This window comes from Lepidochelys olivacea (assembly GCF_965140295.1).
Source record: "Lepidochelys olivacea isolate rLepOli2 genome assembly, chromosome: 1".
NCBI classification, from domain to species: Eukaryota; Metazoa; Chordata; order Testudines; family Cheloniidae; genus Lepidochelys; species Lepidochelys olivacea.
The window spans coordinates 297135521-297148084 of NC_140411.1; the positions used below are offsets into that span (position 1 = coordinate 297135521).

At 38.7% G+C, this 12564-nt stretch overlaps 1 protein-coding gene across 2 annotated transcripts in view; it reads right to left on the bottom strand.

Moving 5' to 3' along the window:
* ANO6 (anoctamin 6) overlaps positions 1 to 12564 on the bottom strand; it is a 135939-nt gene that overhangs the window by 23529 nt on the left and 99846 nt on the right. For both annotated transcript variants that reach the window (XM_084621058.1, XM_084621059.1), the window contains exons 9-15: positions 11547 to 11652; positions 10820 to 10880; positions 7430 to 7575; positions 5414 to 5491; positions 1974 to 2199; positions 980 to 1149; positions 24 to 121 (exon numbers count right to left, since the gene is read on the bottom strand). In XM_084621058.1, the coding sequence (XP_084477184.1) occupies positions 24 to 121; positions 980 to 1149; positions 1974 to 2199; positions 5414 to 5491; positions 7430 to 7575; positions 10820 to 10880; positions 11547 to 11652 (885 nt within the window). The remainder of the gene's footprint in view (positions 1 to 23; positions 122 to 979; positions 1150 to 1973; positions 2200 to 5413; positions 5492 to 7429; positions 7576 to 10819; positions 10881 to 11546; positions 11653 to 12564) is intronic.

Here is a 12564-nt window from a genome sequence, read left to right on the forward strand (position 1 = left end):
TTTAAAAAACATTAGGTACTTACGGAAGAAGCACTTCTTGAATGTTATTCCAAATTGCTTTACCTCCCATTATTATTGTTAGCTGTGTTGTAAGTTCAAGGAGACATCCGCCCGGATCACACTAAAGGTTGAGAGAGGTGTGAAAAATGCTGCATAACTCTTCAGGCAAGATTAAAGTGTTTAAATTAAAAAAATATACTAAAATTTTTAAAATTACATTATTTTAACCTTAAAAATAATCCAAGATGACAATTGAGACAAATCCCTTTGAAAAGGCCCAACAGACCAAATCTGACATTGCTATAAGTGGGCAGGATACCAGTGAAGCCAAAGGAACAATGGCCCAGATCATACAGCCTCTCTGTGTTGCACTGTCATTACGAGAAGATCACTCTAGGGGAGGGGGATCTGTGGATGGTGGAGTCTTGGTTCTGAGGATGTTATACCACCCCCCTCTCTGCTGCTGATATAGGTGGTGTTCATGGGAAAGTGAGTGTGGCTGGATCTTTGTTATGCCACAGTGGTCCCTTGTGGGTCAATGAAAACCTAAGTAACTTCAAGAAAACTTGAAGCTACTCTAAATTATGCTAAGGGGCTGGTCTAGCACACAGTTGTCCTGGATTTGGGGAACTGCAAAGGTTACCTTTGAACTCCCCTTCTGTTCTGTGCACTCCTTGGCAATAGCTGAAGAACTAGGCCTTGTCTACACTCGAAATGCTACAGCGGTTCTCCTGTTGGTGTAGGTAATCCGCTTTTCTGAGAGGCAGTAGCTAGGTTGATGGAAGAATTCTTCTGTTGATCTAGCACTGTCTACACTGGGTATTAGATCAGAATAATGACATTGCTCAGGGGTGTAGATTTTTCACACCCCTGAGCGCCGTAGCTGGAATTGACCTAACTTTTTAGTGTAGACCAGGCCCTAGGCTAATATCTTACATTGTTAATTAAGAAAAAAAGATAAACTATAGTGGATTCTTACCTCTTCATTTCTGTATTTTCCTAACCAATAAACTGGGTCTCCAGGGAATCTTACAAATTTACCCTTAAAGAATGCAATGTAGAAACATGAAGAATAATAGTTGACAAACTGGAATAAGAACATCTTCATGGTCAGACTGTTTTCATAATCAGTCTGCGTCCTTGGTAGTTCTGTAGTTTAAAAAAAACACACCAAAAAACAAAAAGGAAAAGAAAATTAATATTTGAACAGCTTTAGTGCCTCCATCAAAAATGTGCATGTGCCTTGCATGCTTGAATAGAATTTACAGCACAATTTAGATTGTTTAGGGTCCCTAATACATTGTAGCCATTATGTTAATTATAAGACACTTGTAAAGAGGAAATAATTTGTTCTTTGACACTAAAAGAAAAAGAGCAACACAATTCTCTATCGCTCTCATAGAAAGAAAATCCTCACAGACTCAACAAACAACAAACATAACACTTTGAACTGACGGAAATAAACCATATTAAAATACCACTACTTTACACAGGTAAAGTAGAATAGCTACTTTAATGTAGATGGCCTGGATGGAAAGAACAGTAATATTTGTGAATGGTTGTCTGTTTAATAACGAGAGGAAAGCATCTAGCATTGGACCAGTGACCATATTCCATTTATTTACAAAAAAGGGGCTGTTCTCTCCATAATGTTCTTAAATGTGTTATGCGGTACTGATCTTTTTTTATAAAGCCTGGGTATTATAGTAATCTTGCTTGTTTTGTCTATTTCACAAATACAAAGCTGTAAACAATTGATCTTTCATGCTGGCTATACAAGGATTTCTTAGGCGAGGAGTAAAATATATTTCGTTGATAAAAGTGAAAAGCTATATTTGAAAAATTCTAGAAGTCATTGCAATCTATAGAGGGAAAATTCTGAAATACTTGGTGTAGATATTAATTTACTGGGGTCCTTATTATAAGAATTATGTTGTTTTTTCTTATAGTTCCTAGCGAAAGCATAAACTTACCAAAGTCAGTAATCATGATTGCCACTTTTTCATAGATGATGTTCAAAATCATGATGATTATAAAACTGATGATTGAAGCAGTTACTGAAGTGGCTGCCTGGGGAGTCAGGTACTTCTGAATTGCTTCTGTTCCATTAATGTGCCGTGGCAGCTTTGCAGAAAACACAAGGAAAACAGAGAGTCTGTAGACGATGATGCCAATAACTGACGCAATGATCAAAAGAATCTGAAAATAGAGTATAATATATATATTAGTGTAAAATCATATGGCTTGGGAAAAACAGTGGTTTGAAATATATATTATGAAGGGCAAAGTGAAACTATTTAGACCCTCTTTCTCCCCATCCCATAATATGAGAGCAAGGGGATGCTCTGTGAAGATAAAGCACAGTAAATTTAGAGCCCATAAAAGAGAAGACTACTTTGTGTAGCATACAGTCAACCTGTGGAAAAAGAGATGGATAATTTTATGACCGATAATGTTTGTAGCTACGCAAGCTAAGATAAGGAGAAAGGTAATCAGATCTCATGCTTTGGGGCATATGATTGTCACTTCCTGGGGTTAGAAAAGAATCTTCTCTTCCCAACACCCCATGTACAGCATTGCACAATTGGCAGGATGCATTCTGGAGGAAAAACACTGTATATGAGCCAGGTATTATTGTTGTTGCGGATTGTGGCCAGAAAAAAGCAACTGCCCCTCAAGAGAAACAGGCACATTTTAATTAGGGCTGTCAATTGATCGCAGTTAACTCACGCGATTAACTAAAAAAAAAAAAATCACGATTAAAAAAATTAATTGTGATTAATCGCACTGTTAAACAATAGAATGCCAATTGAAATTTATTAAATATTTTTGGATGTTTTTCTACATTTTCAAATATAATCAATTTCAATAACAACACAGAATACAAAGTGTACAGTGTTCACTTTGTACTATTTTTGATTATCATTTTTACAGTGCAAATATTTGTAAACAAAAGAAATAGTATTTTTCAATTCACCTCATACAAGTACCATAGTACAATCTCTTTATCGTGAAAGCGCAACTCACAAACGTAGATTTTTTGGTTACATAACTGCGCTCAAAAACAAAACAATGTAAAACTTTACAGTCTACAAGTCCACTCAGTCCTACTTCTTGTTCAGCCAATCGTGAAAAGAAACAAGTTTGTTTACATTTATGGGAGATAATGCTGCCCACTTCTTAATTACAATGTACCTGAAAGTGAGAACAGGCATTCACATGGCACTGTTGTAGCCAGCATTGCAAGATACTTACATGCCAGATGTGCTAAAGATTCATATGTTTCTTCATGCTTTGGCCATTGTTCCAGAGGACATACTTCCATGCTGATGATGCTCGTTAAAAAAATAATGCATTAATTAAATTTGTGACTGAACTCCTTGGGGGAGAATTGTATGACTCCTGCTCTGTGTTTTACCTGCATTCTACCATATATATCATGTTATACCAGTCTCGGGTGATGACCCAGCATGTTGTTTGTTTTAAGAACATTTTCATTGCAGATTTGACAAAACGCAAAGAAGGTACCATTGTGAGATTTCTAAAGACAGCTACAGCACTCGACCCAAGGTTTAAGAATCTGAAGTGCCGTCCAAAATCTGAGAGGCACAAGGTGTGGAGTATGCTTTCAGAAGTCTTAAAAGAGCAACACTCTGATGCGGAAACTTCAGAACCCGAACAACCAAAAAAGAAAATCAACCTTCTGCTGGTGGCATCTGACTCAGATGTGAAAATGAACATGTGTTGGTCTGCATTGTTATGGATCATTATAAAGCAGAACCCATCATCAGCATGGACGCATGTCCTCTGGAATGATGGTTGAAGCATGAAGGGACATATGAATCTTTAGCGCATCTAGCATGTGAATATCTTGTGATGCCAGCTACAACAGTGCCATGCAAATGCCTGTTCTCACTTTCAAGTGACATTGTAAACAAGAAGTAGGCAGCATTATCTTCTGGAAATGGAAACAAACTTGTTTGTCTGATTGGACTTGTAGGCTCTAAATTTTACATTGTTTTATTTTTGAATGTAGGGTTTTTTGTACATAATTCGACATTTGTAAGTTCAACTTTCATGTTTAAGAGATTGGACTACAGTACTTTTATTAGATGAATTGAAAAATAATAATTTCTTTTGTTTTTACAGTGCAAATATTTGCAATCAAAAATAAATATAAAGTGAGCCCTGTACACTTTGTATTCTGTGTTGTAATTGAAATCAATATATTTGAAAATGTAGAAAACATCAAAAAATATTTAAATAAATGGTATTCTATTATTGTTTAACAGAGCGATTAATTTTTTTAATTGCTTGATAGTCCTAATTTTAATCAGTCATACCATCTGCATTGGTTGAAATAATACTTTCATGTTCAGTATTTTTTTCCCCCTTGTTTTTTGTCATATCTGCTTCTTTCCCCATTTTTATTTCTTGTTAGCTATCTAGTTTTTATTTAGATTGTAAGTTCTTCAAGGCAGCAAGTTTCTCTTCTTATATGTCTGTAAAGTGACGTTTATCCCCTGTCCCCCACACCACAGACATAATACCATAGTAATAAACCAAATCGCAATACATGTTATCAGATTCTCCCAGCATTCTGAACCCCAGCCAGCCAGTTAGTTAGTTATTTTCTTCACTGTGCTCCAGACATGAAAACCCAGAGCATAGCCTCTTCCATGCTGGCCAGCCAGCATTCTATACAGTCCCTGTGCTCCAGCTTCATTTCCTATCACTGGTGATGGTTTTCCGGCTACAGAATGTTGTACAGGCTCTGGGAGCATGCAATTATTAGAGCCTCAGCTTTTAGAGATGGCCTTTCTGGGCCTGCCCACCATGTTACATATTGTTTCATGGGTGGCTGGACTTCTTTCAATTTTTAGTTTTAATTAAAGTAGCAAGATTGGGAAAATCAAAGAGCTCCCAGCTTCGCTCTTTTAAGTGAAACGAAAAAGCTGAAAGAGGCCCATTCGTCCATGACATGCTATTGAACTGAATGGCTGGAACAACAATGAAAGAAACTGGGAAGGAGGGGGGGAAGTGCAACCAGATCTGTCCCCAAGGTAATCCATTGTTCCACCTACCAGCAAAACATGTATCTGAAAATGCTGATGGAGGAAACAGTGAACCACATTTTCAAACACAGTCCACAAGCTGTAGCCACAAAATATGCATAAGTATAAACTTATCTGCATGATTATCTGTTTTTCATATGCAAATGTATGTTTGGTGTATGCAGTTATGTGTTTGGGCATGTGTGCAGATGCTTTTTGGGGGCAACTTAAACATCCATATTTGAACATTCAGATCAGCCTGTCACTTTATTGGCTCATATATAGTTTAGTTTTTCATGAAGCTATTATTTGTCAAGAAAGGTACATTATATTAAAGAATAAGACCAACAGAATTTTACCCAGAAGAAGACTGCACTTATACAGAAGGTCATCCGTACACACTTTCCACAGGCAGTGTATGGCACGTGCTCTTCTTGCTGGAAAGAGAGTTGATTTAGAAGGGGATTAATCATACATCTGCTCTTCTTTTAAGTATATTTTTCATGTGACCTGTTAAGCACTTTGACATGTTTAGGGCACAAGAACGGGAATCAGAATCCTGGTTTCTATTCCCAGACCTGACATTTTTGCCATGTCCCCCTGGCAATTCATGTGGGCCGACGCGTTCCAAAAAAAAAAAAAAAAAAGAGTCCACTGATTTTGGGTGTCAGTTTTTGAGTACCCAATTTGAGAAATGTGGGACCTGATTTTCAGAAGTGCTAAGCACCCACTGCTCAGATCAGTTGGATTAGTGGGTGCTCAGCACTTCTGAAAGTCAGGTCCCTATGTACCTAAGATTTGGCATCCAAAAACTGTCACCCAAAATTAGTGGACATTTTGAAAATGTAGACCTCAGCCTTTTGTCTCTCAGTTTACCTCCCTCTAAAATGGGGATGATGCCTACCTCACCCAGGTGTAATGGGGCTTCACTGATGTTTTAAAAAATCTTTGAGACCCTCAGATGAAAGGTCTATATAACGGCAAAAATATTATTTTTTAGCCAAAACTTCTCTATCTAAAAATGCCTTAAGAATTGTTTAGAATTATCATTGTGTAGTAAAGATAATGTAAGTTTTATAAGCTTATTAATAAAACCAGGTATTCTGTAGCACAAGATTATAATACAGAAGGGGCTACTTAGGGTAGATTTTTAACCATGTCAGTCTAGTTTTGGAACTTTTCAAGTCCCCTATTATAAACATTAATATAATATGGCTAGAACATGAAAGCAAAGCAAATGATCAGGTAAACGCTATAGTGATGCAATAACAAAAAATAATAAAAACCGGACAGCTGAGCTGAGTGAGCCGCTAAAGCCACTTGAAAATGTATTAAAAAAAAGAGCTCTAAACTAAGAGCCTCGTAAATGTGTATTGTGTTTCACTAGAATGAGAATTATCCCTGTCCAGGTGAACTCATTAATGTTATTAGCATCCATATATGCTTGGCCATAATACCTGTTTGTGCTTCTCTCATTCAAAGAAACCTGTGGATAACAAAGTCTGGAAACTGCATGAAATGCAACTTCTCTTCCTCCATTTTGTCTTGTTTTCCTGGCATGTCTCCAGGCTTCCAAGAACAAGGAACAATCAGTGAGTTGAGGGTTGCCAACCCTCCAGGATTGTTCTGGAGTACCCAGGAATTAAAGATTAACAGCTAATTAAAGATTATGTCATGTGATGCAACCGCCAGGAAATGTCCAACCAAAGTTGGCAACCCTATCAGTGACGACTGTGGGCTTCTCACAACAAAAATTATTCAATGCCAGGCTGTTACCTGAGATTAGAGGTACCATTTTGTGGCACCAGATCATTCTACTGCAGTCCCTCTGGCTGTTATGAAACTGCCCTTTAGTAATCACCCCCTCACTTGGTGTTATAGATTACAGAAAGGTTTCAGAGTAGCAGCCGTGTTAGTCTGTATTCGCAAAAAGAAAAGGAGTACTTGCGGCACCTTAAGAGACTAACCAATTTATTTGAGCATAAGCTTTCGTGAGCTACAGCTCACTTCATCGGATGCATTCAGTGGAAAATACAGTGGGGAGATTTATATACATAGAGAACATAGATTACAGAAAGTTGCCAGTCCCAAGGTTGCAGTAATTGGTACAACCAGCTGAAATGATAGATGTGATTTCTGTGAACCCCAGGCCTCACATTTTAGCCTGATACAGATTGGTGTACGCTAGGCCTGCAATTTATTAGATCAACATATTGGGTCAGATCCTCAGCTGCTGCAAACCGAGGTAGCTCCACTGACTTCAGTGGAGAAACGCAGATTTATATCAGTTGAAGATCTGGCCCATCACAAGGTCTTTGTTTGAATTTCTAGGTTTCACAGTTTGCAGTATGACCAATTCTAAAAACATTCCTTACCTGTGTGATTTCATTTGTTACTACATGAATGCATCGTGCTTCGTATTCTGGACGTACATGTTCTTCCTGCTCTAAAAATTCAACAGTGTCCCATTCATATTCCAGTTCAGCCTGCCGTCGCTTCCAAAACTCCAGAAACAAAGTAACTAACCAAAGGAAAAACAAACAGAGCTATACCACACGTACACCGGACAGCGTTGAACTCCTATGCTGTAATATGTGAACCGTTAATTTTTTAGATCACTTTTTGCAGACACAGAATATAACCTTTACTGGCTGGTGGGATGGTGCCAAGACTTTCTCAGGGAGAAAATAACTGGATCTGTTTCTTTACCTAATTACTGCTCTAATGATGTAGGTGTTTTTATGATATCAACCTGTGGATTCTTTATGCTAAAGAATGCATAAAAGTTTATTTTTCTTTTCTGAAAACGTATTGAATAGGAACAATTTGGATTTTATATTGCAGTATGGTTTTTCAAAGCAGATTGTTTGGTTAATTGAAGGAAAATAATTTTGGAGAGTTATAGATGTTTTTAAAATAAAACTTTAGCACATATAGGAAACTGCCATAGGGAAAAGACTAATGCCCATTTAATATACACTATAGAGTTAATGCCACACCTACTAAAAGATTTCCAGACACAGTTACAGTCAAGTCACCAAAACCAAGCAAGAAATAAAAAGAAAAACTCTAAGGGTGAGTTTGGGAGAGGCCGTTGCACGAGCGCATTCTTGGAAGGAAGGCTCCTACCTTTACATGGCTTCACACGGGCCTCTCACACTGGCAGTCCCGACGCTCCCTGAACTCTAGGGAGCACAGAGACCACTCTTTACAAGCAAGAGGCCAAAAAAGGGGAAATGGTGCCCTGACCTTCTATATCAACCTGCAGAGCAAGGCCAGTGGACCAAAGAGGAGCAAGCTCCTCCATCCCTACATCTGGCCACTGGTCTGGTCCCCAGCATAATTTAGAGCACCTCATCAGTGCTCCAATTAGCACCAGCTGCAAAAGGCCCTCAAGGACTGTTCCAATAGCTGGGAAATATTGGAGTGCAAGGTTGTCCTGGCCTTACAGCATGCTGCCCCTCCCCCTGCCACAATCCCTGTGTGAGCAGCCAGGAAATGGGTGTGGCCCAAGAGAGGCTATGATGACTCTGTCACTGAGGGAGCTGCCTACACAGAGGGACTCCTCCAGGTGAGATAACTTTATAGCTATATTGTACCGCTCAGGCCTCAGAGCAGGGCAGGTTCTTCTGTCTGTATTTTAATTGCTCTTTTCTTTAATTTATTCTAAGACGGCATTTTCTACTGATTAAAACAAATGACTGGGAGTCTGGAGATCTCGGTTTTAATCCTGTCTGGCCTTGGGCATGTCACTTACTATAATTTAGTAGTCCATACCCACTTTACAGGGGGTATTGTGAGGCTTAATTAATTCATGTTTTGTAGTTATTTGAGTTCTCTGAAGGGAACATATTACAGAAGTACCGTTATTAATAAGTATATTAATGGTCGCAATGCAATCATAGGGTTAAAAATATATCATTCCTTAAATTATTTAAAGTATTACAATTCAATGAAAATTACAATTGAAATGGCATCAAGACCATGGCTCACTTGGATTCAGTACAATTGTGATGGACAATTCACCTCCTTATGTAGCGGGTTTATGATGAGAATACTAACATACCCTTGTCAGCATTATTGTAGGTATGCAGTTTAACTTTCCATTTATCATTTTTGGAACCATACTTCAAAACAGAAAATCACAATTTTTAATTAACAGACAAATTACAAGTAAGTTAACTATTGGGACAACAGAAAAAAGATCAAATTAACATCAAACTGTTCTAATCTTTGATTTAGGGAATTTCCTGCTGGTATCTTAAGCATAGTATACCTTTGAAAAGTTCTTAAAAGAATCAAATTTAACTTAATTATTTTATTGAAATAGTTACTTTAAAGCACTTTATATTAAGTTCATTATCAAAAGATCAAAGTACAACATGTTTTACAATAACAAGCATATTAACCTTTTCTTATCAAGCTGAGATATTGTTCTAAAATGTTACAGTAGTTGTCTTCTGTACACTACCCTTCAAGGAGCACCACTGATAACATAAAACTTACCTCTGTAACTTTGCTGACTAGCTTCCAAGTCAACATTACTTGTTAATCACCAACAAGTAATTACTCTAGTTAAGGGGCTACAGTTAAAGCCAATTAGCAACCTTGCTAATATGGACAATCTAAAGAGGCTTAATAAAGCGGGGAGGGACCCTCAGGCTCCTCCCTTGGCCATAGACAATGCTGCTACTACTAATTTACAGTCCCCGTCTCTCTGATGGGAGAGGAGGGGTGCGAGGAAAGATCCTGGCTGCTCCCCATCTCTCTGGTGGGAGGGGAGAACGGGGGAGACATCTTGGACCTGGCTCCCCACTTCTCTGAGCCCCGGGCTGCCATCTCACGCTGCCTCCTCTACCACATCCATTTCCAGGCTTGCTCTGGAAGAAGAGATGGTGGGTTGGTGAGGACATGGGTGACACTGTGAAGCGGTGGGAGAGGGGAATGGGAAGGAACCCCATAAACATCTGCAAACCTCCAGGTAAGCAACTCATGCATAAAGCAGAGTCCCGTCAATGAAGAAATTGGGAAGTAGCACATACTGTGAACTCTGCTACTTGGCCAGTAACATGGGCCCCCTTGCTAAGAAAATTCTGGTTCTGCCTCTGCGGTCCAGTGAAACAAGACACTTTCTGGAAAAATAAGCTTTGACTTGTCCACTGAATCCAGTACAGAATAGAATCAGTCAGTGGGAACCCCCTGATTAAAGAGACACTTTCACTGCCACAAGATGTCCCTAGTGCTTGTAATTACTGCATGTTTTGCGTATCAATTACGTAAATGAAGAAGGAAAGAAATAATTACTAGAGTTTATAAAAAATGGCTCTATTTTTCCCATTGCCTTCCTCAGTCACGCAGCTGCTAGTAGGAATAGAGAGCTCCAAGATTCCTTGGAGAAAAACAGTTCCTTTGCCAGACATGTTTAAGCATGTGGCTCCTGCTGGTTTACCACTGGGCAATTCTAATCCCTTCTTCTTCCTTTTCTCCGAGTTTAAAAGGATGAAGCAAACACTGAAAAAAAAAAAAAAACCCACCCCACTGTTCCTATCTGCCCCTGGAAGTTCTGAAATCAGTCTCCAAATGATGCTAAAAAGAGTTACTGTTATGCTTAATTTTTATGTGTGAATTCCCTTTTGTAATATTCCTGAACACTAGAAACTGAAATAGTTGTACATTTAGCTACACTTTTTGGCTTATGCCTTAGGTCTGCCCAAAATTAGACGACAAAACTGTAGACAGAAAGCAAAACCTTGAAATCGACTTACCCCATACTCCCATAAATACTGCAAATATTAGTGTTCCGAAGCTATCGAATATACACAGTTTCTGTAAAGAATTAAAATATAAACGATTTAGCCATAATGGGTCAGTAATTTTTCTACATGGGATAAGAACGCTGATAGAATGTTGCACATTTTGATTTTAGTTTTGAGCTTTTACATGGTTTAATCTTCACCTTTCCTCCTAGTATTCTTCCAATGTGCAAAATCAAGGAAATTAAATGCAGAAAACCTACATTAAACCTACGAGTCAAATATGCAGCAAAAGGGTATACAACTGCTGTAGTATCAATGTTCCACCACTCACTGTACTGGAAGAGGAGAGCCAGTACTTCAGTGTTAGGAATTTCAGTTGACATGACACACACACATTGTATTCTCTCTCTCTCTCACAAACACACACAGAGCAAATGAACAAATAATTCTGACAAACAAGAAGTGACACAAAAAACATTAACCTATTTAATAAGAAAATACTGCTTTGATATGGTAATTGTGGGGTTGCCTTCTGCCTTTTCCTTCCAACATTTCCCTTTTCACATGTTTCTCTCTTGTACCTTTTATATTGCTGTGCTGAAGAAACATTAATCTTGCACTGGAGGGAGAATAACACTGCTGCCACTTCACCCCATGGATGGTTTAAGAGAAAATACAAAGGCTACTGCAACTGAACTTAGAAGCCCATTTCTGCAGGATGTAAATGGCATGCTACCTTAGAGGATTCACAGGTAATAGTGAGGTTCCAGTATGTGCATTCCTGATCACACTGCGGGCACATTATGATGTTGCCACCGATGTTGGGATCACACACTTCTTGGCTAAAAATAAAATCAATCAATTACACAAGCACGAAACTCAGACTACCATTAATGCTTGTAGATGGTGTGATAACTCGGTGAAGTACGGAATAAGTTGCTAAGTGTGCTGCTTTCAGACAATGCGCCTCCTCCACTTCCACTCTTAGCCCTCAATAGACTGCAGATTAGATTATGAAGCATGGAAGGAATTATCTCCCATTACTCTTGGAGCTATTCTCTAAAAGGAATCAAGTTAAGAACAAAACAGAGATCTTAAAAAATCCTATTGTTCACATTTTCAGGATTTCAGGGTGACTCTTTTACCTGATTTATAATGGGCAAATCCACCCTATAATGTTCAATCTGAGCATGGTGGTAGGGGAGGTTCGAGGCGGAAAAGTGAGGAATTCTCTTCAGGCCAGGGAGTGGCTGCAGAGTCACTTGGAGTAGCTAAAATAGTCTGAAGTAGTTCTAGCTACAGAGGGTGAAAGAGGATCAGGGGATCTGCATAAGTGCAGATCCAGTAGCCCCTTTCCCACCAATGTGTCTCTTCAGGGTGTAAAGGGGGAGCAGAATTTCCCCTGTGCTGCTGTTCTGCCTATTCTCCTATAGAAAGGGGGGGGGGGGGAGTCCTGAGTTCCAAGCAGTGCCTTTTAGCAGGCCCTCCACCCATATGTGAATTTCACCTATGAGAAAGTTTTTGCTCTCCTATAGGGAGCAGCAAACATAAATGGGCATGCTATGGTAACCTGTGTTGAAGTTTTGATTTTTCACTGTTTTCTTTACATTTTTACATTATACTGTATGTGGATTCAAAAAGAATTGTCAAACTATAAAGAATGAAAAAAACAAAATCTTAAATACAAGTCATTGTAACATCTCATGTCTGTCTTACTTTTTTGCCCTGTATCTTTGCATCTTTAACTTCAGAAA